This window comes from Argentina silus (genome assembly GCF_951799395.1).
Source record: "Argentina silus genome assembly, chromosome: 5".
NCBI classification, from domain to species: domain Eukaryota; kingdom Metazoa; phylum Chordata; class Actinopteri; order Argentiniformes; family Argentinidae; genus Argentina; species Argentina silus.
The window spans coordinates 19514005-19538203 of NC_139659.1; the positions used below are offsets into that span (position 1 = coordinate 19514005).

The 24199-nt window shown below is 44.9% G+C and overlaps 2 protein-coding genes across 3 annotated transcripts; one reads left to right on the forward strand and one right to left on the reverse strand.

The window, feature by feature from the left end:
• Positions 1 to 4719: 4719 nt before the first annotated feature.
• Positions 4720 to 13925, reverse strand: mrrf (mitochondrial ribosome recycling factor). 2 transcript variants are annotated; one of them, XM_083669867.1, is made up of 7 exons: positions 13853 to 13925; positions 12048 to 12230; positions 11559 to 11711; positions 9479 to 9597; positions 6852 to 6943; positions 5857 to 6016; positions 4720 to 5322 (listed from the first exon to the last, which is right to left on the reverse strand). In XM_083669867.1, the coding sequence occupies exons 2-7, from the start codon at positions 12226 to 12228 to the stop codon at positions 5245 to 5247; spliced, it is 783 nt and encodes a 260-aa protein (XP_083525993.1). In that variant the 5' UTR covers positions 12229 to 12230; positions 13853 to 13925; the 3' UTR covers positions 4720 to 5244. The 2 variants fall into 2 exon arrangements, with proteins under 2 accessions (XP_083525993.1, XP_083525994.1); XM_083669868.1 differs by lacking the exon at positions 11559 to 11711.
• An 82-nt stretch (positions 13926 to 14007) lies between these two features.
• rbm18 (RNA binding motif protein 18) lies at positions 14008 to 23374 on the forward strand. Its single transcript, XM_083669870.1, has 6 exons — positions 14008 to 14167; positions 15107 to 15217; positions 19238 to 19364; positions 19778 to 19858; positions 21663 to 21748; positions 22279 to 23374. The coding sequence occupies exons 2-6, from the start codon at positions 15114 to 15116 to the stop codon at positions 22436 to 22438; spliced, it is 558 nt and encodes a 185-aa protein (XP_083525996.1). The 5' UTR covers positions 14008 to 14167; positions 15107 to 15113; the 3' UTR covers positions 22439 to 23374.
• Positions 23375 to 24199: the final 825 nt, after the last annotated feature.

A 24199-nucleotide genomic window follows, 5' to 3' on the forward strand; every position in this document is an offset into this window, starting at 1 on the left:
ACATGTCCTTTCTCTTACATGTAGACAAATCTGTCATTTTTTAGGCATCCAGCTTGTTAGCCCATCTATTTCCACTAGGGGGTGCACTCTCCTCTTTGTATACACATTTGAACAACATGATGTTGTTGTGAGGATGTGAGCTGAGGGTTACCATGGAAACCAACGGTGTCTCGATAGACCAGAGCGGGATATGTACAACAAATATACATGTATGCGTATAAAAGGTCTTTGGATAAAGTGATTAGGTGAATGAGCAAGAGAGGAAGACAAAGATTAAGCTGTGCTCTACATGTTCATAAGTATGGTCTGATGCAAGGACATGCATCTGTTTGACACAACACCAATCGAAAGCATAGAGAGAACGTCATGTAGATGGGCCAGACAAGCCACAAGAAACAATTTCACCTGCACAGGTGTGTGTGTGTGTGTGTGTGTGTGTGAGTGTGTGAGAGAGAGAGAGAGAGAAACGTGTTCCAGATTCTTCATCTGTGTTGACCTTTAATCGGACAAAAAAACAACTGAAAAGAGCTATTAGACATCAGTAGGAACATATGTTCTGCAGCTTTTCTACTTTTTGTTCTTTCCTGTTTGCTGCTTGACTTTTTGCATGTGACCTGAGAAAAAATTACACGCTCCAGCCCATTAATCTGCAAACCTGTGCCACAAATACTTTTATATCTCTGCGTCCAAGATCCTCCAGTCTTGCTGAAAGTAAGAAGAAAAATACTACTTCCCCGAGACTGGAACTCCACACCAAATGTCTGCCCCCCCCCCCCTCTCCCAAATGACAGTTAAACCCATCAAATAGGAGCTCCTCATATACACTAGGCCCCACATCCTTCCACAATACCAAACCCAAGACCCCAAAACACTAAAAAGGGGGGTTTCATCATATGGTAATTAATATTCCAAGGAAAGGAGAGCATGAGGAACCAATTATTCAATAACGCTTTTTCCCCTCTTACCCCCTTGTATTCTAAATGAGAGGGACAGCACGCAGATCTGTGTTGGAGTACGCCTCTCGCCTGTTGCCATGGTGCTGTGGGCTCACAGGTTCAGAGGGGTCCGGTATCACCACCACCACCGGCACCACCAGCTCGCTGGTAATTGAGATCAGATGCTCCGGCGACCTGGGCTCTGAGTAACCTGGAAGCATTTATTTTATGGAAAAGATGTTTAGTTAAGTGCAGTGCTGTGGCTTAATGAGTCTGGGCCTGGCCCTGTGATGAATATGATTGGTGAAAGCTCTGAACGCCGGTTCCTGTGTCCTTCCTTCCTCCTGGATCGGGTTTCAGATTAACAGACTTCCTGTCCAATTCGTGCATTTGCTTTCCAAATGATCACTTTTTTTATGAGGGAGTTATCATGAATTACTTTGGAATCTCTCAGAACCTATGTGGATTCTCTAAAGAGGGGTATTTCATATTGTGTCACTCCCTTCTATGAACGCCATCACATATGAACTGTGAAGGCCCCTCAATGGAGTGGCCCTGTTGTAGTAGTTTGAGCTGATAAACGACAGTGACCTACCCAGTCAAACAGACCAACACTAGATTAGACTTGTGATCCAACTGTCTATGGTCCCTTATGAATTATGAAAACTGTCATATACAGTCAATAGTACAATTCAATCACAACATAATCTCTTAGATAAATGATTGTGTAAAGTCACCACAATTAAGCATGTGCTCCTTTGAGAGCACCAACTATCTGGTATTTATCTTGATTGAGGGGATGAGCAACTCTGGAGGACAATTACACTCACCGGCCACTTCATTAGGTACACCTGTTCAACTGCTCGTTAACGCAAATATCTAATGATGTGGTGGATATTTTCTTGGCACACTTTGGGCCCCTTAGTACCAATTGAGCATCGTTTAAACGCCACAGCCTACCTGAGTATTGTTGCGGACCATGTCCATCCCTTTATGACCACAGTGTACCCATCTTCTGATGGCTACTTCCAGCAGGATAACGCGCCATGTCACAAAGCTCACATCATCTCAAACTGGTTTCTTGAACATGACAATGAGTTCACTGTACTCCAATGGCCACCGCAGTCACCAGTTATCAATCCAATAGAGCACCTTTGGGATGTGGTGGAACGGGAGATTCGTATCATGGATGTGCAGCCGACAAATCTGCAGCAATGATGCTATCATGTCAATATGGACCAAAATCTCTGAGGAATGTTTCCAGCACCGTGTTGAATCTATGCCACAAAGAATTAAGGCAATTCTGAAGGCAAAAGGGGGTCCAACCCGGTACTAGCAAGGTGTCCCTAATAAAGTGGCCGGTGAGTGTAAGTGCAGGCTTTTATTCCAAACCAGCTGTTACATTCTTCACCAAGATCCTACACACACTACCTGGCCTAGATGTTCTATGATAGGCCTACCAGTTACAAGTGTCAAAATTACATGAAGGTCACAAATGAAAGATCTCACAAGCTATTGCAGTGATTCACATTAAATGGGCGAGATGGGGAGAACAAGGATACAGTCAACAACCTCCCCAACATGAGGTGGAAGGTTCTTCTTTTATTAAAGCCGTGAAGCCATTGAATGTAATAGGCCACCTTTTTTGACTGCCTGGTTGACTCAATTGAGCATTTCCATTCATTTTGAAATAACGGTTAGGCAGCAGGCGTCTACTTGCCCATTATAGTCCCCATGCTGTGACATGGCTCATACAGTAGGTCTACTGTATGCAGGAGAACACGGTACCGTGTCACTAATGACATACACCCACACCACCATCTCATTCCCACTCTATCTTCCCCGCTGTTTGGAGTCCTTGATTACACTGTTCCCTGGGGGACAGGTTCAACTCCCTGGAGATAGGAATATCGAGAGTACCATGGTCACCAGTCACTTAAGATCAAAACGGGGGGAGGAAATCGTGGCGGACATAAAGCTAAATATATAATTCCTCCCGTGCCGGTAATCACAACGTCCAGGCGATTTGAAATGACAGTTTAACCACTTCAGACTAAAGAAAGGCTCTATTCGAGGGGGATTGCTCCTTGCAGCGGGCACCCACAGCCCCAAATGAGCACACGTTCCGCAGGTTTGAAAAAGCTCATAGCTGCGTCTGTCAGGAAGGAAACAATTTCTCTACCAATGATTAGTTACCGGATTATTAAAATACCCCACATCCAAATGGTGTTTCAAACATGCAACCACAATTTTATGCTTGAATACTACACTAAATTATTCAGAGCAGCATACATCAAAGACATTCAATCTTTTTACCAATTAAACGGAATAATTCCACAGGTCTCCATCAACATTATTTAGCCTACTTATTATCTGGTAGAAAATTGGACATTCCGCTTGCTGCACCTCCTACGACATGTGCTGAACCATTTGCATAGAGGCAATTGTGTTTCTTTGAAGAACTGACTTAATTTCTTTTCTTTTAACAATGCAACTCAAGATGAATAATGTGTCACATACTATGCATATTCCTTTCCCTCTCTGCCTAGCTCATGAGACAAGAGTCGTCTCCCCCCCCCCACCCCCTCCTTATGAGAGCCGCTCTTTGCACATCAAATCCGTGTTAATTTTCATTCTACTTTACATATGTAGTGAATCTGGCCCTGTGGCACAAACAGCCTGGCTGAAAGTCTTCCCCATCACACCAGAAGTGCATTTCACATTCATGCTGATTGGATTCTTGATGAGATCGTCGGGTGTCTAGCGCACTCCACAGGCGAGGACGCGATGGGCGTACAGGAGCCAATTCTGTCCCGCTGAAGTGCTCTGCCGCGCTCTCGAGTCCCAGTAACCATCGGCACATGGGCTGGGTATTGGGTGCGTAATCAGAGAGCACAGACAGGGAGGTATGATAGCCTGCTTCATGGCTGCAGACCCCCTCCGCCAGTGAAGTAGGCCTACTCACTCACCAAACCAGCATATCAATGTTACACCATTGCCACAAGGCTCTCACAAGACTAAAAAGATGAATAATTCAACCCTACATAATCTGCATGCAAAATGGAAAGAGGGGCCGAGAGATATTTCAATTCTTTCTAAGTTAACAAAGGAAATATAACTCGTCACTGTAGGGACTCCATTCCCATTGCCTTCTCTTCCCTCGGTCCGGAACCAGAAGTGTCCAACGGGTATAGCTATCAACTCAAAGTTTACTGAGCTAATTAAGAATTGTATATTTTTGCCAGTGCTAAAGAAAAAACATTTCCTCTCTCCTCACCGTTCGCTGCCGCCCTAACCATTCCACCTCAGTAGTACTAAACAGTGCGAGGAACAGTAATTCACTTGATAAATGTCAACCGAAATGAAGCTATCAGCTGAAAGCAATTTCCAGGGCTGCGTTCGGGGCCAGGGTCTTGAGATGTTCTCTCCACCATCGATCATGAGCCTCTGTTTTAGGCCAAGGTACACAATGCCCCCAAATTGCTGACATATGGACTGAGAATCGGCGAAAACTTACCATTTTCCCCCGTCTGTGCACTCCTCCTCTAAAGCCTTGTTTATTCATTGACCCTCGTCTGTTTTGCCCATTAAAGTCGCAGCTTTTCAGAGCAGGCCAAGTAAACTGTATTAAGACTCTATCCTTTATGGGTGACGGCTACGGTGCCATTGATTATGGTTTGTACACAGGAAAAGACCATTATCATAAACTAATGAAGGGGATTTAACTCACATAAAAGGCAAGAAAAGAAAGAAAAAAAACACAGATGACGTACGAAGCAGTGTTTCGGTAATGGCGCCCATAAATAATGTGCCCACTACTTTATTGTGTTTACATTGTTGGCTAAAGGATTAATCCTCAGAACTGACAGAGAGTAACCAGCCAGCTTGGAGTGGCTTTAACGCTGAATCTAGCAACCAGTTAATATCTGTATTCCTCCCGTCCTGATAGACTTCCTCAGTCCAGAAAAAGCCACAGTTTACATTTAGTTGGGTGCTTTATACATAAACACAGCTCTTGTGGCATCACTTTGATTAGGAGGAGGCTCCCCAAATCCCATTAAAAGTCCATTTCTCCCCTTTGTGTTTGTTTGAAGAAGAGAGGGAGGGAGGAACCAGCAGCCACTGTCGTGCCATGCCAACTCCTGTTTACGCATGAGTTCAAAACACAAATATCACCGGATGCTATCCCAAGTGCTCAACTCTCTATCAACCTGACAGTTAGACCTCTGTTGATTTGATTCCCTATTGTGTCCAGTCATGCGCCACAGATAAACAGGCAGCATTTAAAATAGAGGCGTTCTTGTTCATGTCACCCAAGCAGTTCCTTGGTTTTGGTGGCCAGCTGCTTGTCTATATCCGCTGCAAAGCCATCCGCCATTTGCTGAAGCTGAGAAGAGGAAGAAGACAGACTAAATGTAGGATTTATAAATAAACTGGTGTACAAACAGAGTAAACAGGACAGATAGAAGGGCACTTGTGGGAGGGAATGACATTGTCATGAAACAGAGTAAGAAGTTATACAGACTTGTGTTAATACAGTACAACCTGATAATACTGCGTAATAATGTAGTCCTCTGTGGCTCAGTTGGTAGAGCATGGCGCAAACAACACTTAGGTTGTGTGTTTGATTCCCGCTGGGACCATATATATACATATATACTGAAAAATGCAATGTAAGTTGCTATGGATAAAAGTGTCAGCTAAATGGCGTACATATAATACCAATTCTAATGTTATAGGCTTGCCTTACATAGCCTGTAACATTGGATGAATGTACATTCTTGGCTCTCCACAATCAAATAATCAGTCAATTCATCAGTCTTATTATATCAGTTCCACTGAAAGTTTGTAGCCTTAGAAGAATATCTGAGTATGAGTGTCTTTAGGTTCTCTGACAGCTTTCCCTGGCCTGGCTCAGTACCTGTTTCTCAAGCAGGCGGATTGTGTCCTCAGACACCCCCTCCTTGGCCTTCTTCACCTGGGTGACAGCAGTGGAGCGAACCTTCCTCAGAGACTCCTTGGCCTTGTTGCTGAACTGCTTGGCTAGCTTGCCCAGGTTCTCCCTGTGCTCCCGGGTCACCCTGCAGGGTTACACACACACAGACGTGTAAACGCACATACAGTACGCACACGCACACACACACACACACACGTGTAAACGCACATACAGTACACACACACACACACACACACACACACACACACACAGTAGTGGGACTTTACAGATATTTGGTTAACATCAAATACCTGGCTCTCAGTGCCACTAGAAATAAAGTTCTTAAGGTCACAGTACAGTCAACAACTTTGTTTTTGGTTAGTGGAACAGCTTCTTCCCATAATTGGCATTTTTGTCTGAGACTATTTGCAAACAATCCAAGAGCGGTGTCTATTTACTGCAAACAATAATGCGTAATTACTGATTCCCGGCCAATCAAGCCGGTCGCTCTCTTTGGAAATGCAAATGGAGTTGCGTGCCGAGACTGATTGCGGGGGAAGGCGTCTGTCCATCCCCCTATCCTCTGCTGCCAGACAAACACCTGCTGCTGGTGCTTGGCTACATAATCACACATTTTTGTGGTTTTGAAAGTGACGGCAGCACGTCAAGCTGTTTGACTTGGCAGTGGTGGGGAGAGCTGGTCAAAGACTTCTGACCACGCTGGTGTTTTCTACCACTCCAGTTGGACGAATTAGTAAAATAAATGTGTCAGAAACACCTAGAGACACGCAGACATGTTCATGCATTTCTTTAACATGGCGTTTTAAAAGGGTGTGAACGGCAGAGAATGAACGGATCGACGAGTGAATGAAGAGAAAGAAAGTGGGAGAGGAAGATGAAATGGCAGAATGAGGAGGAGAGAGTGAGGAAAGAGAGAGAGAGTGTGCTGAGGTCTGGGCCCTCAGGGCAAGAGGACTCACATGGGAATGGGCACCCTGATGATGGTGCCGTCCACCTCAGGGTTGAGTTTCATGCTGCTCTCTCGGAGGGCGCGGGTGGCAGCCACAGTGGCCTGAGGACAGATCAAACACACATTAGGGTTAATGACTGCCAGCTGGGGCTGCACTGCCGTACTGCAGCACTCTACTCTACCTGCAGACACCAAGCCCCTATCCATAACCCCCCCCTCCCCACCCCACACCACCCAGCTCCTCCCCTGCTGCACCCCCATACCCTGGCCGCCCCACAGCAGCACCAGGAAGCAGACTCCGGTCAGCCAGTCTTTGATCCGTGGTGAGCATGGTGAACTGTGTAGCATCTCCCCACTCTAAAGAGCAGGGGTGTGTGTGTGTGTGTGGGGGGGGGGGGGGTCAGGCCCCCTCCGTGGTGGGGAAAGCACATGCGGTGTGGAAGTGCCGCAGGGCACTGTCAGAGCTGGGTCCTCTGGGAGGTGGCTGAGAGGTTGCAGTGCAGGGCACTGACCCCCCATGACCTCTATAATGGTGGGGTAAGGGGGGTTTTGGCCTTGTACCCACAATGCATTAGAGGGGGTGTCTGTGTAATACACAAGTCCAATGGTGGGTGTATACTTGAAATGGCAGTTAAAGAATAGGCTGATATGTGGTCTTCTGTGGCTTAGTTGGTAGAGCATGACGCTAACAACGCTGAGGTTGTGGGTTTGATTCCCGCTGGGACCATATATACTGAAATGTATGCACTCACTGAAATGTAAGTCGCTTCGGATAAAAGCATCAGCTAAATGGCATATACATTTGTCTCTAGTGGGAGAGGTGCTTGTGGGTATCAAAGACAGGGTAGGGGCTTGTGCGTAGAGTGCATGGTACCTGTTCAGTAGTGCACACCGTTTACTGAGTTCAACCCTCAGTGCTCATCACACAAAGACCCCGAAGCTCCACATAATGTGAACACTTAAGAGCGGATGTTCAGAAAGTCAAAACGGTACATAATCAAGTGCCACAGAAACCAAAGATCCCACTTTTAAAATCTGTGCTGCTGCGACACAATTCCCTCGACCAAATGTTAAAAGGGCGCAAATATGTGATGTGTGAGAGCTAGTATATCAATTTCCTTTTTCTTTTTTTTCCATTCTGTTCTTAACCACTCTGGGGGGAAGATTTGGCACAGAGATAAAAGGTTTTATTTGTATGTATTAATTCATGAGGCCCTTGCAAGTCAAACACATAAAAAAAACAGCCATGCTCTCTGGTTCTCTCTCTTAACTCCAGAATGATAGATACAGCCCATACCTATGTTTGATTGTTCTCAGCATTGAATTCATCATTATTTCCCAACAGCCCTAGTAGTTACGGAAAACCGCCGGCAATCCTCTGCGGAGCTCTGTAAACACCAGACAGTGTTCTGGTTAATATGTTAAAACTAGTGGAATTACACTGGGGTTTTGATTAAACACAGGCAGTTCAAAGCGGGCCAGAGAGGAACAGGGCTAAAGAAAACACCTTGTTAATGATGTGGATACCACACACAAGCGCTTTCTCCGTGCCTTCCCAAGATCCCAAGCGCTTTAATGAATGCTGCCTGTGCCACTGCACAACAGCCACTGGGGGTTTGGGGTAACACTGTGCCTTCTCTTAATGAATGACTGGAAAACAATGGCCTCTCCTCTGGAACGTGGATAATGGATTGCAATAATTATAAGCCTATTTGCTCTGGGCGCTGTGCAGTCACCTCTGTGTTGGCTTTGCAGGACTGTTCGGTAATGGGGAGCTACTAAGCTGCCGAAGGAGTTCTTATATCTGTTGGTGCTGATACTCGAGAAGGAAAGGGGGAGGCTTAATAAATGATCAAATCACAAGAAGAAATGTGGAATTGAAGTAAGTGAAATAGAAGCATGGTAGCTAGGCTGTCTGGTGAATTATAATGCCAATTCTTGTATTTTAGACATATTTATGCATGAATTAGAAAACCAGGAAAACTAATCGTTCGTAATCCAAGTTCAAGGCTCCGTTCCTAATGTTGAAGCAGAACTCCGCAATACTAAATGTATATGAGCCAAGGCCAAAGAGCATCAATCTCCCTTTAAGACTGATCTCAGCATCGGGCAGGGACAACCCTCATTAATAATAGCAAAGGCTGCTAGATCAAGAAAGAGAAGGAGAAAGGGGGAGAAAAGAGAGGGGGGGGGAGATAGAAACAACAGAGGAAAAAGAGAAGAGCGTAGAAAGGAAAGGGAGAGAGGACTGAGTGAGAAGGAGAGAGCGTCCATTGGTGCAGCTCTCCTACCCAGAGGACAAAGTGCGGTCACTTCCTGCCTGTGACAGCTCACCACAGACTCTTGGCCTTTGTTTCAATCGCTCTCACAGAACAAAGGAGTTCTCTGAGTGATCGATCACTTTGTCTGAAGCGAGGGCTGGAGAGAGAGAACCAGAGTTGGGTTTCAGAATGGAGAGAGATATATGAATGTGTGTGTGTGTGTGTGCGTGTTGGTGCTAGACCTTCTATGCAGCGGAGAGGAGATTTCTGTCCAGTTTCCTTAAATGACGTGCTAATTTCAGAATGTGTAGTGGCTGAATTTGGTTCAGATACATACAACCCACCCAGCAAGGTGGATCTAAGGCTTTGACCTCACCTCTGGGAAGCCGGTCATGTTGACCACAATGAGCAGGGGGGACTTCATGGAGATCTGGCCCAGCTGGTTGAGGGGAACTTTGCCGTCCTTGGTGGTCACCACGATGTGATCCAGAGCTCCTGAAACACATTAGGACCACAGATTCAGAAGACCAAGTCAAGATAACTGGACTTATAACTGGCCACTATTGCCACTATTGATTTTGGGTTAGCGCAGACTTCTGTAGTTTTACATGGCAACAGGCAGACCCCGTGGTTGAGTGCGAGAGCTGAGGGGATCTGACTGGGGGTGCAGGTTTCTGAGACTGCTCTCCCAGCCCCCCTCCTAACACTGCAGACAGAGAACCAGAGCTACTCGCCAACATGAGTCCTCCTCTCCTCATCTGGCTAACCTCAGACGCCGCTGTTTCCTCCCTCTCCGTCCTCTGCCTTACATCATTCACTCCATCCTAGTCAAGGGAGGGGGGGTTGGGGGAAGTGAGCCATAGTGTAATCTCTTCAAAATGTTTTTTTTATTTTTATATATATATATATATATATATATATACACGTTTGTACCTAGTAAAAACAAACTCGCATTTGGCGAACCAAATAACAACTCACATAAGACCAACCAAACATCCGAATCACAGGACAAACACACAGTAATTCACATCTGCGGAAACTGGATAACATTAAAATGAACAAAGGTGTGAACTCGGCTATTAAGAACAGTAGTGCATTCCGCGACTGTGAGAGCCGGTCTGATCCGTGAAGCCTTGGGCTGGGTAGGATAGACTCACATGTCTGTGACATGTCTCACCCCTTTAGCACACTGACTATCTGTGTTACCTGGGCCCTGACGTGTGCCTGCACATCTGCTAACGCTTCCAAAGGGCACAAAGGCATTTCCTAAACTGCACAAGGGATGAGGATCGGCGGGGAAGCCATTAGCCAAATGGGCTCTTCCTGGTCCTGGTCAGGGCACAGGCGGCTCATTCTGATGGCTGCAGTACAACCTGATCTGAAGGAGGAGGTCAAGCTATACCAGCCAACAACATAGGTGAGGTGCTGTGTGTGTGTGTGCGTGCGTGTGTGTATGTGACTTAGCTTAATACTTCAGACAACACTGGTGATCTTCAGTGGGCGCTCTAGTTTGGGGTTAATGAGGAAGGATGGCATGAATGAAATCTCAGAGCATGTAGCTAAAGCCCTCGCTAACGTATCTCTGGGAGACTGGGGTTCAGATACATTCCTTTCAAGGTAAATTAATCCGAGCCAGTATACACAGAGCTGTCCAGGAAGAAGCGGATCTAGTCAACGTTCCCATGGAAAAGAGAGTTAGTCTTCAGCAGGACTGAGGAACTGACAGAGTGACAGGCCATAATACCTCCACTGGTTGCCCAGACACAGGGTCAAAGCATTAATCCACTCTCTACACAGCCCTTCCCTCAGCGAAGGTGACTTTTCCGCTCCCCTTTACAACAAACACACCACATAATGAGACCCATATGAGACGATCATTGAACACACACACAAAATGATGTAATTCCATTCCAGCATTTCTTCAGTCAAGTTCCCTGTCAACTCTAAGTCCTCCTGCTTCCATGGATTACTGTGCATCTGGACAGAGAAGCAGAGGATGGGGGGACAGGGTGAGGGAGGCACATTTAATCTGAGTATGGACCCTGCTGCTGCTTCCTCCCCAAGGGCACTCAGCCCACCCCCTCAACCCCCCCTGATTTTTGAACTGCCCAGAGGGTACGAGGCTGTGACCTGGATGTAGTTCAGGAAACAGGGTCAAGGTAAGGCCAGGACTCACTCTCAACCCTGAGGCCATTTGTTTGGGAGAAAGTAAACAAACACAGAGATGTATTTTGTCCTCATCCCTTGACTAAAAACAAATAGTCAAAATAGATAGCAAGTGTGAACTTTAGATTATTTCATGCTGGCAAAAAGAGACTTGCTGGCCTCATGCCTAGGGCCCTGGGTCCTGTGAATAAATATGACATACCATATCAAATACCATATAAAATATATCAAATTCAAATAGAGCTACAGGTATCCTCTCCATGGAAACATCATTTGGAGAGAGCGGCTACCTGGAGAGGTCCTGATGCTCAGGCTGCGACTGAAGTCGTCCTTCAGGGTTGTGAGGACCGACGCCATGTCCTCCTTCACTTCCTCAAGGCTGATGATGTCCTCCACAAGCGCAGAGTTGATGTTCACTTTGGTCGGCTGGCCCTTTGCCTTCGCTGAGGGACAGCGACAAAAAAACTGTCTTTACGAGCTACAAGAGACTTCAAAAAAGTGCGACAGAAGGAGGAGGAAGGCCTGCATGCTGGTACTCAATCAGAGTTATTACGAATAAAAACAAGATGAGAACACACGGTGAAGTGGGGTTTTCTTCAAGCTGAAAAAAGCTATTTAGTGTTCCAACCACCACTTCAGTACACAAGCAGAGCATCGAACAGAAAAACCTCTCAATGGCTTTTTGATTCCTACCCCTACATTTCCATAGTAGCCTTTGAGGGCGCACTAGACAAAATAATTGGGCTAAAAGCACTTGAGTGATTCAGGTTCCCACTCACCTTTACTCTTCTTGGTGGCATAAAGGCGAACACAGGGAGCTGAGAGGACCGTGCTTTGATGATCACAGGCCTGTTGGTGCAGCAGTGGGACCCTGGTGCCCACCGCCAGGGGAGACCTCATGAGGGGAGCCAGGGATCGGCACACCACCGGCCGCAGTAGGCCCAGGTGAATAAGTGCCATAGCTGTCACAGCAAACAACAAGGAGCATATTTACATGCAACACCAACACCAGTTAAACAGTCTGACAAGCTTGTCTGTCAGAATCACATAGCATTTGACCAGGCAGCACAACAGTTGAGCATAAGCAAGGAATAGTCTGATAATGAAAACAAAAAAAAGCTTTATATTGACATTCATAAATTTATTCGGTTGCAATTCTTATTTCCTTATTAAATGATGTAGCATTATCTTTTCATAATGCAGATGGCAACTGTAACATGTAATGATAACCAGCAGGGGGCGTTACTAATGTCTACATACCAACATTGATGTTCCCATTACCAGAATAACAAACATTACAATCAAATCAATCAATGTCATTGATGTTTTCTTAACCAGATATTTTACAGTTCTGAAAATAAATGGCTGTTCTTACAGATCTAACACAATTGCCTACAACAGTCTCTGGGAGGCATTCCTAAGGGGGAACTCCAGTGTGGAAAATGTAAGGGCCCAGTCACCCACCCACCCACCCACCCACCCACCCACCAAAACGTCCCTCATCCTTGAGAGAGCTTTTCTGAACCGTGCCTTTCATTGCCAACAGGTGTGAACAGCCAACAGTGTATCATCCCATGGATGACATCCTCTATTGTATGTAATAACTCCATACCTCTTGCATACTGTTAACAGAAATGGGGCACTACTAGGCCTGCCTACTATCACACAAGTGGATATTCCCCCAGCATCAGCGTCACCACCTTACATCTGGGTGTGAGGTTTCTTCTAGTCATAATACAGCCTGGCTTTGTGTTTATAGAGAGATTGCACAAGCAGGGGGATCCAGCCTGAAACCTCTGTGTTTTTACAGTCTGCAGCTCTCGTTGTTTTCGTAATAAAAAAACAAAAAAAAACTGTATCAATAATATCTGGCCCAGAAGGCAGAGACCAAACAAGTGCTTTTCTCTAAACAAACCCAGGCTCTGATTGTATCACTCCTTCATGATGCCAGCAGCAGGCCCATTGAAAGACATGGCTGGCGAAGGCTAAAGGAAGATCAAATCTGAAAAGCATGACTCTTTGTTGTCGTCAGAGGTATAGAATAGAGGGGGATGATGGCTCTCTTTACACATGAAGTGAAGCAGAAAAACTGTTGCACAGGTGTTCAGTGGGATACTGTATCTCTCGGTCTGATTTCATTAACAGGCCGCAGCCTCACCCCTTTCACAGCAAGAGGCCAGGTGGTATGCCCACATTATAGATTCGAGCATCACAGAATATCAGTTCCTTTCTCATTATAAAAAGATTCAGTCATATTCCTGAAATATTGTCTATTCATACATAACTAAAATGTTGTATTCACACAGAGTGCAAGATGAAGAGTGCACCCACAGATGAAGAACTCAAGGGAGTGTACATTTAGAGACATTCAATTATGTTACACAAAACATGTAATCAGTAAGCTAACTAACCTATAGTGTCATGGCATGTGATGTAAGGAAGGTCGGAGTAGGCATGCTGCCTTGTGCGAGCTAACAAAAATAATGTGTCGACTTAGGCACATATTTGGGAGAGAGAAATCTTAAAATTCCCAAATGCATTGTGCACAATTTAGCATTAATCATATTGTAGCCACAGTACTTACTTGTATCATGAACAATGTCTTTACATGCGGATGGCTTTGAAGAGCATCGAACAAGCTGGAGCTGACATTTGTGTAAATCGTCATCATAACTCGACAATATCGCCGTACAATGTCATCAAATCCGACGATAATGTAGAGTACGTCATCGTATGTCGCCTTTGTTGTTGCTATTCTAAGCTACTACGGAGCAAGCGTGCATTCCGAGGATTTTGAACGAAATGATTGATTTTTAGTGACATATTGCGCACGTACAGTAATCATTAGTTGTGGAATAGCTCAATAGTTTACCACCAAAAGACGTTTCTACCGAACAGGGTAAATTGAACCTACAGTTAACTAACGTACCGACCTGGCTAGCTAGCTAGCTAGCTAACAGCTTGCAAAGCTTGCCATCCTCCACACCCTTTCTAGCTAGTTAGGATCTGGACTTACTCTATACTGGCACAGGGTAATTGTTAGCTAGCTACAATAATGCTTATCGAGGTTTCTTCGACTTATCAATTAGTTGAAATCGCAAAATATGTTGCTAGCTAAATAGGTAGCTAGCTCGCTAGTAACGTTAGCGAGCTAACTACTAGTTTTGCTTGCGTAGCTCACGGTTAGCCCAAATCAACGTTCTGGGATCCACTCTACAGCATAACATATCAGATACGTAAAGGTGACTTTGGCTAAATGCACAGCAAGCAATCCAAGAAGAAGCGGTGAAACGGTGTTAAAGCCACACTCAATTTCTACCATCAAAGAGTTGGCCATCAAACTTTAAGAATGGAGCAAATGCATTATTTTCATATGCAAATAGCACTTGATTTCTATGACAAATGTGTCTTGCTCAAGGAGTGACATTCCACGAGAGCAGCATTACTTTTTAAAAACATGATTCGAAAGTACTAATATTATAATTAGTTAACAAATGCTCTTGACCTGGAAAATATAAACAATGGAGTAATTAGCTATTGTTTTTTGGTTTACGAAATGGTATGACAGCTGTACGAAGATTAAGTCATAATCAAAATCAAGAGGTGTAGGCCTATGTCATTATTTGCGTACTTTGGCTTTATGCTAGCTATGTTTACTGTCTTGCCAACTGAAATTGAAAGTGGACTGTGCACTGATGTTTTTATATCAATTATAGTTCAGTTGTCATTTGCTGAGGGTCAAATACGAAATGTAATACACAAACTAAATGTTTTTGAAGTGTACTTCTGAAATTGCCTTTTGTCTCCTCATCTTTCTCTGCCCCTCACTCTTTCTCAGGGCACCCATGCAGTCAGCAGTGGAGTCGGTGGAGAATGCCTCCATCATTTCAGACGTGGCACATGACGGGCATCGCCTGTGGATTGGTAACATTGATGCCAAAATCACAGAGTGAGTGAATCCCCTGACCCCCTGGCTCTTGGGAGTGCCAGCTCCTCCCCGCCTCAGAGGCAATGCAGAAGAGTGCCTGTATGATTGATTAGCCATGTGTCTGTGAGCTGGAGAATGAACAGACGACATTGGGTGTGTGAAAGAGAGGCACTCAGGCATGGCGACCTGTTCTGCTGAGGGTCTGCCATCATTTCTCAGTCACCTGGCGTGTTTACACTGTCAACCTGTAGCTGGTGTTTGTGGTCCTGGAGGGGAAGGAGGAGGGAAAACGGCACATGTTGGGGTTGGTTTGTGCGGGGCTCCTGGAAATTGTTCGGCTTGCTCTGGCCGGCGTCTAGACAGGCATTTCCTTCCCCTCTACCCTCTGTTTTTCTTTAAATAACCTGGTATTACGAAAACAACAGAAATGCCCACAGGCTGGTGATTGGTAAGATTAATTAGTTCACATGCTCGGAGTGTTTGTTGTAGCAAGCCTCACTTCAGGGCTCTCTGAAAGTTACATGCAGCAGAGAGGTCTTGTTTTGTGAGGGTCAGTATTCACCTACAGGTACCTATTTTAAGAGCAAGCCCACATAAGTGGATAATTGAGATGTGAGGTAAAAAAAAAAAGAAGCTGCGCTGTAATTTCTTAGTTATTGCTCATTTGTATTCTCTGCCAGAGAGATTGATTGTGGTGAAAAGGAGATGGGTAGGGGGTGAGACTTGTTAGCCATTGATCACTCATCTCTCTAAGGAGCTCATACTGGAAGATTCCCTTCGGGCCTTTGGCAGTAACACTCTGCAACCTGGAAAATATTGTAAACTACTTTTACCAAAACCACCACATGTTTTTTTGAATTACTCGACCTCCCCCCTCCCTCCCTCCCTTTCTCTCCCTCTCTCTCTCTGCTAGTGAACAGCCAAGAGTCTTTGCTCTTGTTATTTTCCCAGCTAATGAATCCACCGTAATGATCTCAGCCCTTTAGCATGGTGATCAGTCATGATCTCCCTCCAGATCTCTGTAATGATACAGTCACTGGACACCCTTGAGCAATTTCCTTTCCTTTTCATAAGAAAGACTTGTGAAAAAGCACAGCTGAAATTGGGAGATCGACTGTGCTAAACTAGTAGGGTAATCCATTGTGCAGAGGTCACAAAATCACTCTTATGTCCCTGCCTTGAAGGCTACATGTCATTGGAATGTACTACCTCCCTACTCTCTCAAAGAGCTGAAAATGGTGTGTGAATTTAACAGGTTAGGGTCAGAAGTGTCTAGAAGCTGAAGATTTGAAACCCCATGTGTCAGCCGCCAGTCCTCTTTAGGCAAACACCATGAGGAACCTTGTGTTTCTGCGGTCCATCTTTTGTGATGTCAGTCAACAGGTAAGCGTAACAATGACATGTGCTGTAGAGAGACCGACAACAACATCTCCCCCCATCCCTCCGCCTGCCCTAAACTCTCATACCCTCTCATGTCCAGACAGGTTTCCCACAGTTACAAACACACACACACACACACACACACACACACACACACACACGCAGCCCCACCCAACCCATGCAGGCAAAGAAAGCCTTGATAAGGCACTGACACATTGACATGTCTGCGCTCCATGGGGGCCCATTGGAGGCCGGTGATGGATGCAGCACGTGCTGCCGGCCTGCCTGCAGGTTGTTTGTGGTGCTGGGCTGGGGTATGGAACACAGGGCCATGCCCAGTCTGTGGAAGAGGGAAAGAGGGAAAAGGAGAAAGACCTGAGTGGACTGGCCCTTTGCTTCATACTCACGTGAGATGCCCATAAAAAATGGCCTTTGGGTCCTGTCAGACGTTTCCCCACTCAAGACTCTCTCTCTCACACTCTCTCTCACTCTCTCACACTCTTACTCTCTCTCTCACTCTCTCACTCACTCTCTCACTCACACTCCGGTGCCCTGTTATAGAGCCATCATGTACAGGGAGTATTCGGCCCCTGACTAACTCCTGAAATAGACAGAGGAACTGCAGGTGCTGGGACGTGGCCGCACCATATGGGCCTTTAACAGATGTCTTGCTTGGCTCAGGATCATGCTTTCACAGAACACCCTCAAGCAGAGATATCACTCTTCCCCTCACCGGACCTTATCCCCCCTCCCCTCTGCACATTTAACTGCCCCCTGGAGAAGTGCATTGTGGTGTGTCAAAGGCCAGAAGTGGTCCCTGTGTATCAGCCATTATCAATTCCTCAATCTGTACCACTGCAGGAAGACCCTCCGTTCCAGGGTGGAGTCTGGGAAAGTGAGAAATTCTCCTCGAAGTACAGCTCGTGGGAGACGAGGGGAAGACATTAATACAATGTCCAGGACCCCAGTTCTCCCCCAACTCATACTTCTCCAAGATTAAAAATAACTGTGGCCAAAACAATAAAAACAACCATCCCTGTTTGTCTTACACAAGCTCCATGAGCAAGGCTATTCCCAGGATGCCTAGATTGTTACTCCAGGAAAAAATAAAGGCTCACCCAAGATTCTTTTTTTTTCAATGTATGAATGGAATGTTAATGAAACAAGGGACGTCCACACTCTTGTAAACTGTTGAAGAGTTTTCACACCAGGTTATTAACCTTCACATTTGAAGATGTTGGGATTTTCACACTGTGGGTCTAAGTTTGAGATTGATTGAATATTGGTGTAGGCTGATTGAACTGAAGCTTCAAGTAAAGCAATGCCAGCGGATTTACAATTTTGGTCAGGGGCTGTGTGCTTTCTGTCCAATATACCTGTAAGGAATGTTGTTTGCTAACTGTAAATGAATTAATCCAAGAATGAGGCAATAGATCAGATCATGAATTAAGGTTCCTCGACATTCCCAGTCTATGTCGATGATTTTCCGATGCCCAGATGTTGTGATGAGCGTGCAGGGGCAGTGATATTTGGCTTGGACAACAGAGAGAATGCACTCTCCCCCACACAGACTGCATGCTAGGCTGGCTGCGAATGCTCTCTCGACATGGACATATGGATCTGACTGCTTCTTGTTCAGACTTCTCCCCTGTTACGGCTTTGGTCGCCCATTATACATTTTCTAAAATGCTGCTCGTTCTGACTTCTATCTTACTCTCCCTTTTTCATCCAATGCCACCACCAATGTTGTTATGCAATGCCTAAATTATTTTGGCCACCATATATAGTGTTTTGTCAACTAATTGTATTATCCGACATCAGGTTTGAGTGCTTCAGCATCAATGTAATTCAGTACTAGGCCTTTGTATCCAGTGTTCTAGACTGTAGTTTTTACTCTGTCTCTTCAGCCTGGGTAAGACTAACCCCTCTAAATTCCTTCCTGAATGGTTGGTACAGAGTGTACTATATAATCGATTGTATTTTACATGGTATGCTTCTAGTACTACACGCCCCCCCACTGACGAACAAGCACTTCATCTTATTTATGGATCCTAGATGTATTAACAATGAGTTCCACTGCTTATTTCCACGGCAATAACGTTTGAATGGAATGTGGATACGTTCAATTTCCCACGACTACCATTGGCTGAAGAGAGGCAGGTTAAAACGGCATGGCTCGAATGCAGTTTACAGTAGTGAATGTTTGTCTTGAATTAGACTCTGGTGGGAATTCGGGCTTCCTCTTTTTTATTCCCTCATTGTCCTTGTGCTGTATCCTCTGTATTGTGTTAATAAAAGATTTACTGCTGCTAAAAAGGTGTAAAGAGACCTGTCATTCTAATCAGGGCTCAGCTGACAGGGAGAGCAAATATAGTCATACAATGTATGATGTATTTGTTTTGAATAGCGTATGCTGTAGTTTAAAGGATATGAGTTTGGTCATATTATTGGTTGATAAAGTCTGATAAAGCAGTAGTTTATATTGTATTTAGTAACATTGGTTAGCATTCTGGTATTTGTTTTAGCATCATTTAATCTTAACTTATCCGTTTGGAGTTTACAATTTGCAACATATGATGTTGCATAGTGATTTGTTTGATACAGTTAATCAAAAGCACTTGACATGAATATGAGTATTAATGCATGTTTTTTGTATTGCAGATATCACCTGGTGAAGCTCCTGGAGAGGTTTGGGAAGGTAAAGCAGTTTGACTTCCTCTTCCACAAGTCTGGTCCGATGGAGGGACAGCCCAGAGGCTACTGCTTTGTAAACTTCCACACCAAAGAGGTACGGCCAAACATTTCCCATCTTACCCAAGAAAGAGAACGTCTCAAACTTTGTAGAAGTGTGTGTCCTCATTGCATTTATAATGCTGTTTGTTTCAAAGGGTCTATGACATCGTGATTACGATCTCTTTGCGCTGCAAGTGTCTCAAGTGGGATGGGAGGCAGTCCCGAGGGTGTTATTCAGAGGAAGTGTGTGTTTATTAGCCCCATGCAAACACACACACACACACACACAAACACCCCCCCACCCCCCCCCCAGCGAGGGCTCTACTGACTGTGTTATCCATCATCAGCCATTATTGTCTCTGTCATCTCCCCATTGTGAATAATAATAATATAATGACACAGGTCTTGTTATTGATGGTGATTATGATTTTGATGATGATGGAGCACCTATTGTGTTCCGATCTGAAGGAGGCTGAGCGGGCCATCCAGTGCCTGAATGGAAAGCTGGCCCTGTCCAAGAAGCTGGTGGTGCGTTGGGCACACGCACAGGTAAAGGTAAGTGTCCCGCAGTGAATACTCGCCTAGTCCTTCCCACCAAACAAAAGAAAAGGTGCCACAGATGAGGTTCGATGCTGCACTTATAGGCCTGTCAGTGTGAGCAGTAGTGATGCTTGGAAAGGGAGGAATGTCTTGACAACCAGGTAGGAGTTAGTGGTGCACAAAGAGTCATTTTGCGTAATACAGCATTAGACCTCTTACAGGACAACGTAGTATGGTTGTATGGGCAGCAGTGTAGAACAGTAGCAATGGCGTAGGACAGCGCTCTGGCCAGTTGGTTCCACTGGAGATGAGAGGTCTGTTGGACTCCAGCAACCCGGGCTCCTAACAATAGGCAGCTGCCGTGTGGAGTAAGGAAATCCTGTATGGGCCCGAATCACGCCCCTCCTGTGCACCTCCACTCCCACTCTCTCCCCTGAGGGGAAAGGGACACCAGACTTAGGTCAAGGTTAACAGTGCAGCCTCCTTTGACAACAACAAGCAGCGGACAAGTCTGGTTCCAGACCCCCCCCCCCTCCCCCTCCCCTTTCAGGTCATACCCCATCAAGAATGGGAACATAACATGTGGATGCCTGTTCCCATGTCTCATGTCTTACCTGTCATTGGCACGCAGGACACACGCATCTGATCTCGTTCACTGAACAACCCTATTCATTGCAATTGTTTGTCCTTCCTTGCAACTGCCTCAATCTCTATGCAATGTAACCTGTAGCCACCTGGACAAAGGCAATTTTTGGAGAGTTTGTTTGTTTGGTCTTCCGACAGGCTAGCCTCAAACGCTGGACGGTTGTTTTTTTCCCCCCCCATCTCAGCCGAGGCCGATCTGACCTTCGAACCCTTGTACTTACAGATAATAGGGGGAAGGGGGACTAATCAATCTAGAGAGAGAGAAATATGACACTGATCATGCAGAAAATAGCCCCGCTTGCTTATCCTGCGTTTATGCATTCCTGAGGAATGCCTTTCAAAATGGAGGGAAGGGAAGGGTCTAGGCTCATTGTTTTAATCCTATTCACAATCATACATGTGTATGTGTTGCCTTGGTTATGGCCTGTATGCATGTTATTATGGCGCGAGACAGGAAAGAGAGAAAGTATTGTGTGTGTGTGCGTGTGTTTGTGAACGCATTTGTCGATGTTCTATAAAGAGGAAGTATTATCGTCATAACACATGTGAGTAAGACTGTTTATATCACAAAACAAAGCATCCTTGTGTCTAGAAGCAAGAGATGATGAATGCGAGTCGTTCGAAGTACATCCTTATTGATCCAGGCTGATTAGATCATGGTAAGTCTGACACCTCACCTCGTTTCCCTCGTAATGAATGTTCTCTCGTTCTTCCCCTCTCCACAGGTTGCAGGCTGATGATGTGTTTGACGTTGGATGTAGTGAGAGGGGCAGTTTTGAGAGGAATGAATGCGCAGGCTATTGCTACTGTGCCGTTCAGCTTCTCCCATAATGCCTCAGTCAGTGTGAGGATTTGACCCAAAACCATGTTCCGTCCTGCGTGAAAGTAAGCTCAGCGGGGCAAAGCTCCTCTCTCCCCAGTCCGGTGACCTGACCGGCACTGCCCCCCTCAACCGTGTGTGTGTGGGAGGGAGTTACAGTTCATCATTCTCTAGAAAACACTCCTCATACCTCATCATGCCCGCTGTCCTGCTATCACATGTCTTACTGATTCCCCTGTTTTTCTCCCTATCTATTTGTCTCTCTGTCTCTGTCTGTCTATCTGTCTATCTGTCTGTGTGTCTGTGTGTCTGTGTGTGTGTGTGTGTGTCTGTCTGTCTGTTTTCCAGAGGTTCGAGTCGTTCCGAGGGGATAAGAATGGTCCTGCAAGTCTGGAGCCCTCATGCAGTGCAGAGGAGATGCCAACCAATCTGAGGTCTGCTCAGTCTCTCTGTACCCCCCCCCCCCCCCCCCCCCCCCCCCCACACACACACACACACACACACAACAACATGATCAATAAGCATTAGTGTTGAGGAGTTACTTAAGTAGAGTTTTATATTTGTTTTACCATTAACCACACTTTACCACATCTTGACATCTTGAAAGGAACTCTGTTGCAAAAATAAATGGCCTCTTGTGGTGAAATTCAGCACAATTAGTGTTATTACTGAAACAACCATGTTTAAGATGGTCTTAAAGGGAGACTCCACAGGAAAGTGCTTTCATTTACTGTAAACTTCAAAAAACACACTTACCATAGATCAGTGTGGAGGAAGACGTAAAAGATAAACACACACGTTTCCTTTTTTCCTGCTGCATCCCCCCCTCACCCCACTTGCTCTCTCACTCTACCCCTCCCTCTCTTACTCACTCTCTCTCCTTCTCCTGCTCCTCCTCCTCTTACCCTCTCTCTATCTCTCTCTCTCTCTCTCTCTCTCTCTCTCTCTCTCTCACACATGAAAGTACGAGTGCGAAGATCCGAGCCATCGAGGCTAAGCTGCAGATGATGGAGGAGAACCCAGACGAGGATTTCCAGGGCCCCTCTGCGTACGTCTACAACAAGCCCCCGGAGAATAAACGCCATCAGCCCTACAGCAGGCCCTACCGCAAGTTCAGGAGATGACACACAGGAGGACCACTACCCAACTCACATCTGACGCACTGACTCTCTCCACAGTGGGCTCCTGTAGCGAGTTTAAAGACTTACACTTGAAGTGCTACCATAAAACCTATTTGTTTGGTATGGTCTGATTGTTAAGTTATTACACTGTAACGGGAGAGAGGTCAGAACTACAAACCTCTTGGGTTTGAACAGCACAAGCCATTTACAGGTGAAATCATCCATGTCTAATTTCTTTCCCCCTGTAGTGTGTATCATATGAAGAGTTAATTTTCTTTTTTTTTCAAGGAGGGTTTCTTTTTTGTAATCCACTTTTATACAACTTCAACCAAACTATTTTTAATTACTATATATCTTATGATGTGTAGAATATTACCCCTTCCACTACCCTTACTATAGTTTAATTTAGGAAGTTTCCAAAACATTTGTCATGATAATGTGTCTCATTACTGTTTTTTGTGTATTATATTGTTTTGAATTTTACGTCATTATGTATTACTCCTACTTCCCCCCCTGCCCATTTAGTCCTGACGTTCTGTTGTCCACGCATTCTGATCCATTGCTGATTCAGCAGCATTGACAGTGTTTCAGACCCGTTGGTATATAGAATAATGTGTCTTGAGACAGAGAGAAAATGTAATTGTTTCCTGTTCTTAAGAGGTGCACAGTGCATCTTTTAATCACAAATGTTTGGCTATGTTTGGCTGTGATTCAATTGGCATCATAAGATGATTTACAATGCCCATAGCAGCCACTGGTTGCAGTGTTTTCATGTCTGGTGTGTTGTGTTTTTGGAGTTAAGACTGTTCAGTGGAGACTTTAAACATTGAGACCTTTTGGACAATGACACTTAATTTATATGCTTTGACACCCAGTGAACTTTGATGTGAGAAAAATAAAACTTGCTACTCAAGAACGATTTAATTATTTGATCATTAAATTGTCTTAAAAAAAATAAACTGGGTATTTTGTGCTTTTGAGTGCTGAGAAGACTTTTGACTCTAGATTTGTGTGCAAATATGCAAAATACCAAGCAGCATTGTACAATCAATGAAGTTCACTATGACTCACAATACCAGCGCAGGATAACTCCATAGAAAATGTGCATGATAGCTTTTTCAATTGGGTTTTGAAATCTTGGTTCTTGAAGAAACGCTAATTGATTTCTTAAAAAAAACGAATCGCTTGATATCGCGTTAGGGTGCTGCTGTTGCTCGTTCCCATTAGGTTTTCTCCTGGATCAACCTAAGTAGCAATGTCGAAACAATAATCGAATGTTTACCTTTACAGTATCAGCTAAATGGCATAGATAGATATATCTATCAGTATTTTGCAGTATATTATTTTCTTGACGTAGCAGTAACCGACTGACAGTATAGCCAATCACCATTTACTATACAATCCGCTTTGGTCAAACCCCGATCTCCCCCAATGGTGATCATGAGCGGTCTTCAGATGCGCAAACGTCACATTTTTGCGTATAGGCCTAGATGTACTGTATTGATATGAGTGTAAGATTTGCATACAAAAGAGTAGTTGGCCCTCTGTATTGGGAGATAGACATTGACGTGATGAGCCTCCATATAAATCATCACTTCATAAATCATTGAATAGATTAGAATGATTACATTGCAATTCAGGTTTTGATGCTGCATGTTAAAATACATGTTAAACTCCCCGTGTATGAAACCCGCTTGTTGCCGCTAGGTCGTTCCTTCACAATAAAATAAGGAAATTAAGGTCTATATACACCCTAGTTAAACT

Bases quoted from the DNA above. Each gene is read 5' to 3' on its own strand.
- mrrf (XM_083669867.1), bottom strand. From the start codon at position 12,228: ATGGCACTTATTCACCTGGGCCTACTGCGGCCGGTGGTGTGCCGATCC. The intron at 11,712-12,047 runs GTGAGTGGGAAC...GCTGTCCCTCAG, and splicing joins TGCCACCAAGAAGAGTAAAG to CGAAGGCAAAGGGCCAGCCG. The intron at 6,944-9,478 runs GTGAGGTCAAAG...ATCTGTCCTCAG, and splicing joins ACATGACCGGCTTCCCAGAG to GCCACTGTGGCTGCCACCCG.
- rbm18 (XM_083669870.1), top strand. From the start codon at position 15,114: ATGCAGTCAGCAGTGGAGTCGGTGGAGAATGCCTCCATCATTTCAGAC. The intron at 15,218-19,237 runs GTGAGTGAATCC...TTTGTATTGCAG, and splicing joins ATTGATGCCAAAATCACAGA to ATATCACCTGGTGAAGCTCC. The intron at 21,749-22,278 runs GTCTGCTCAGTC...CACACATGAAAG, and splicing joins GAGATGCCAACCAATCTGAG to TACGAGTGCGAAGATCCGAG.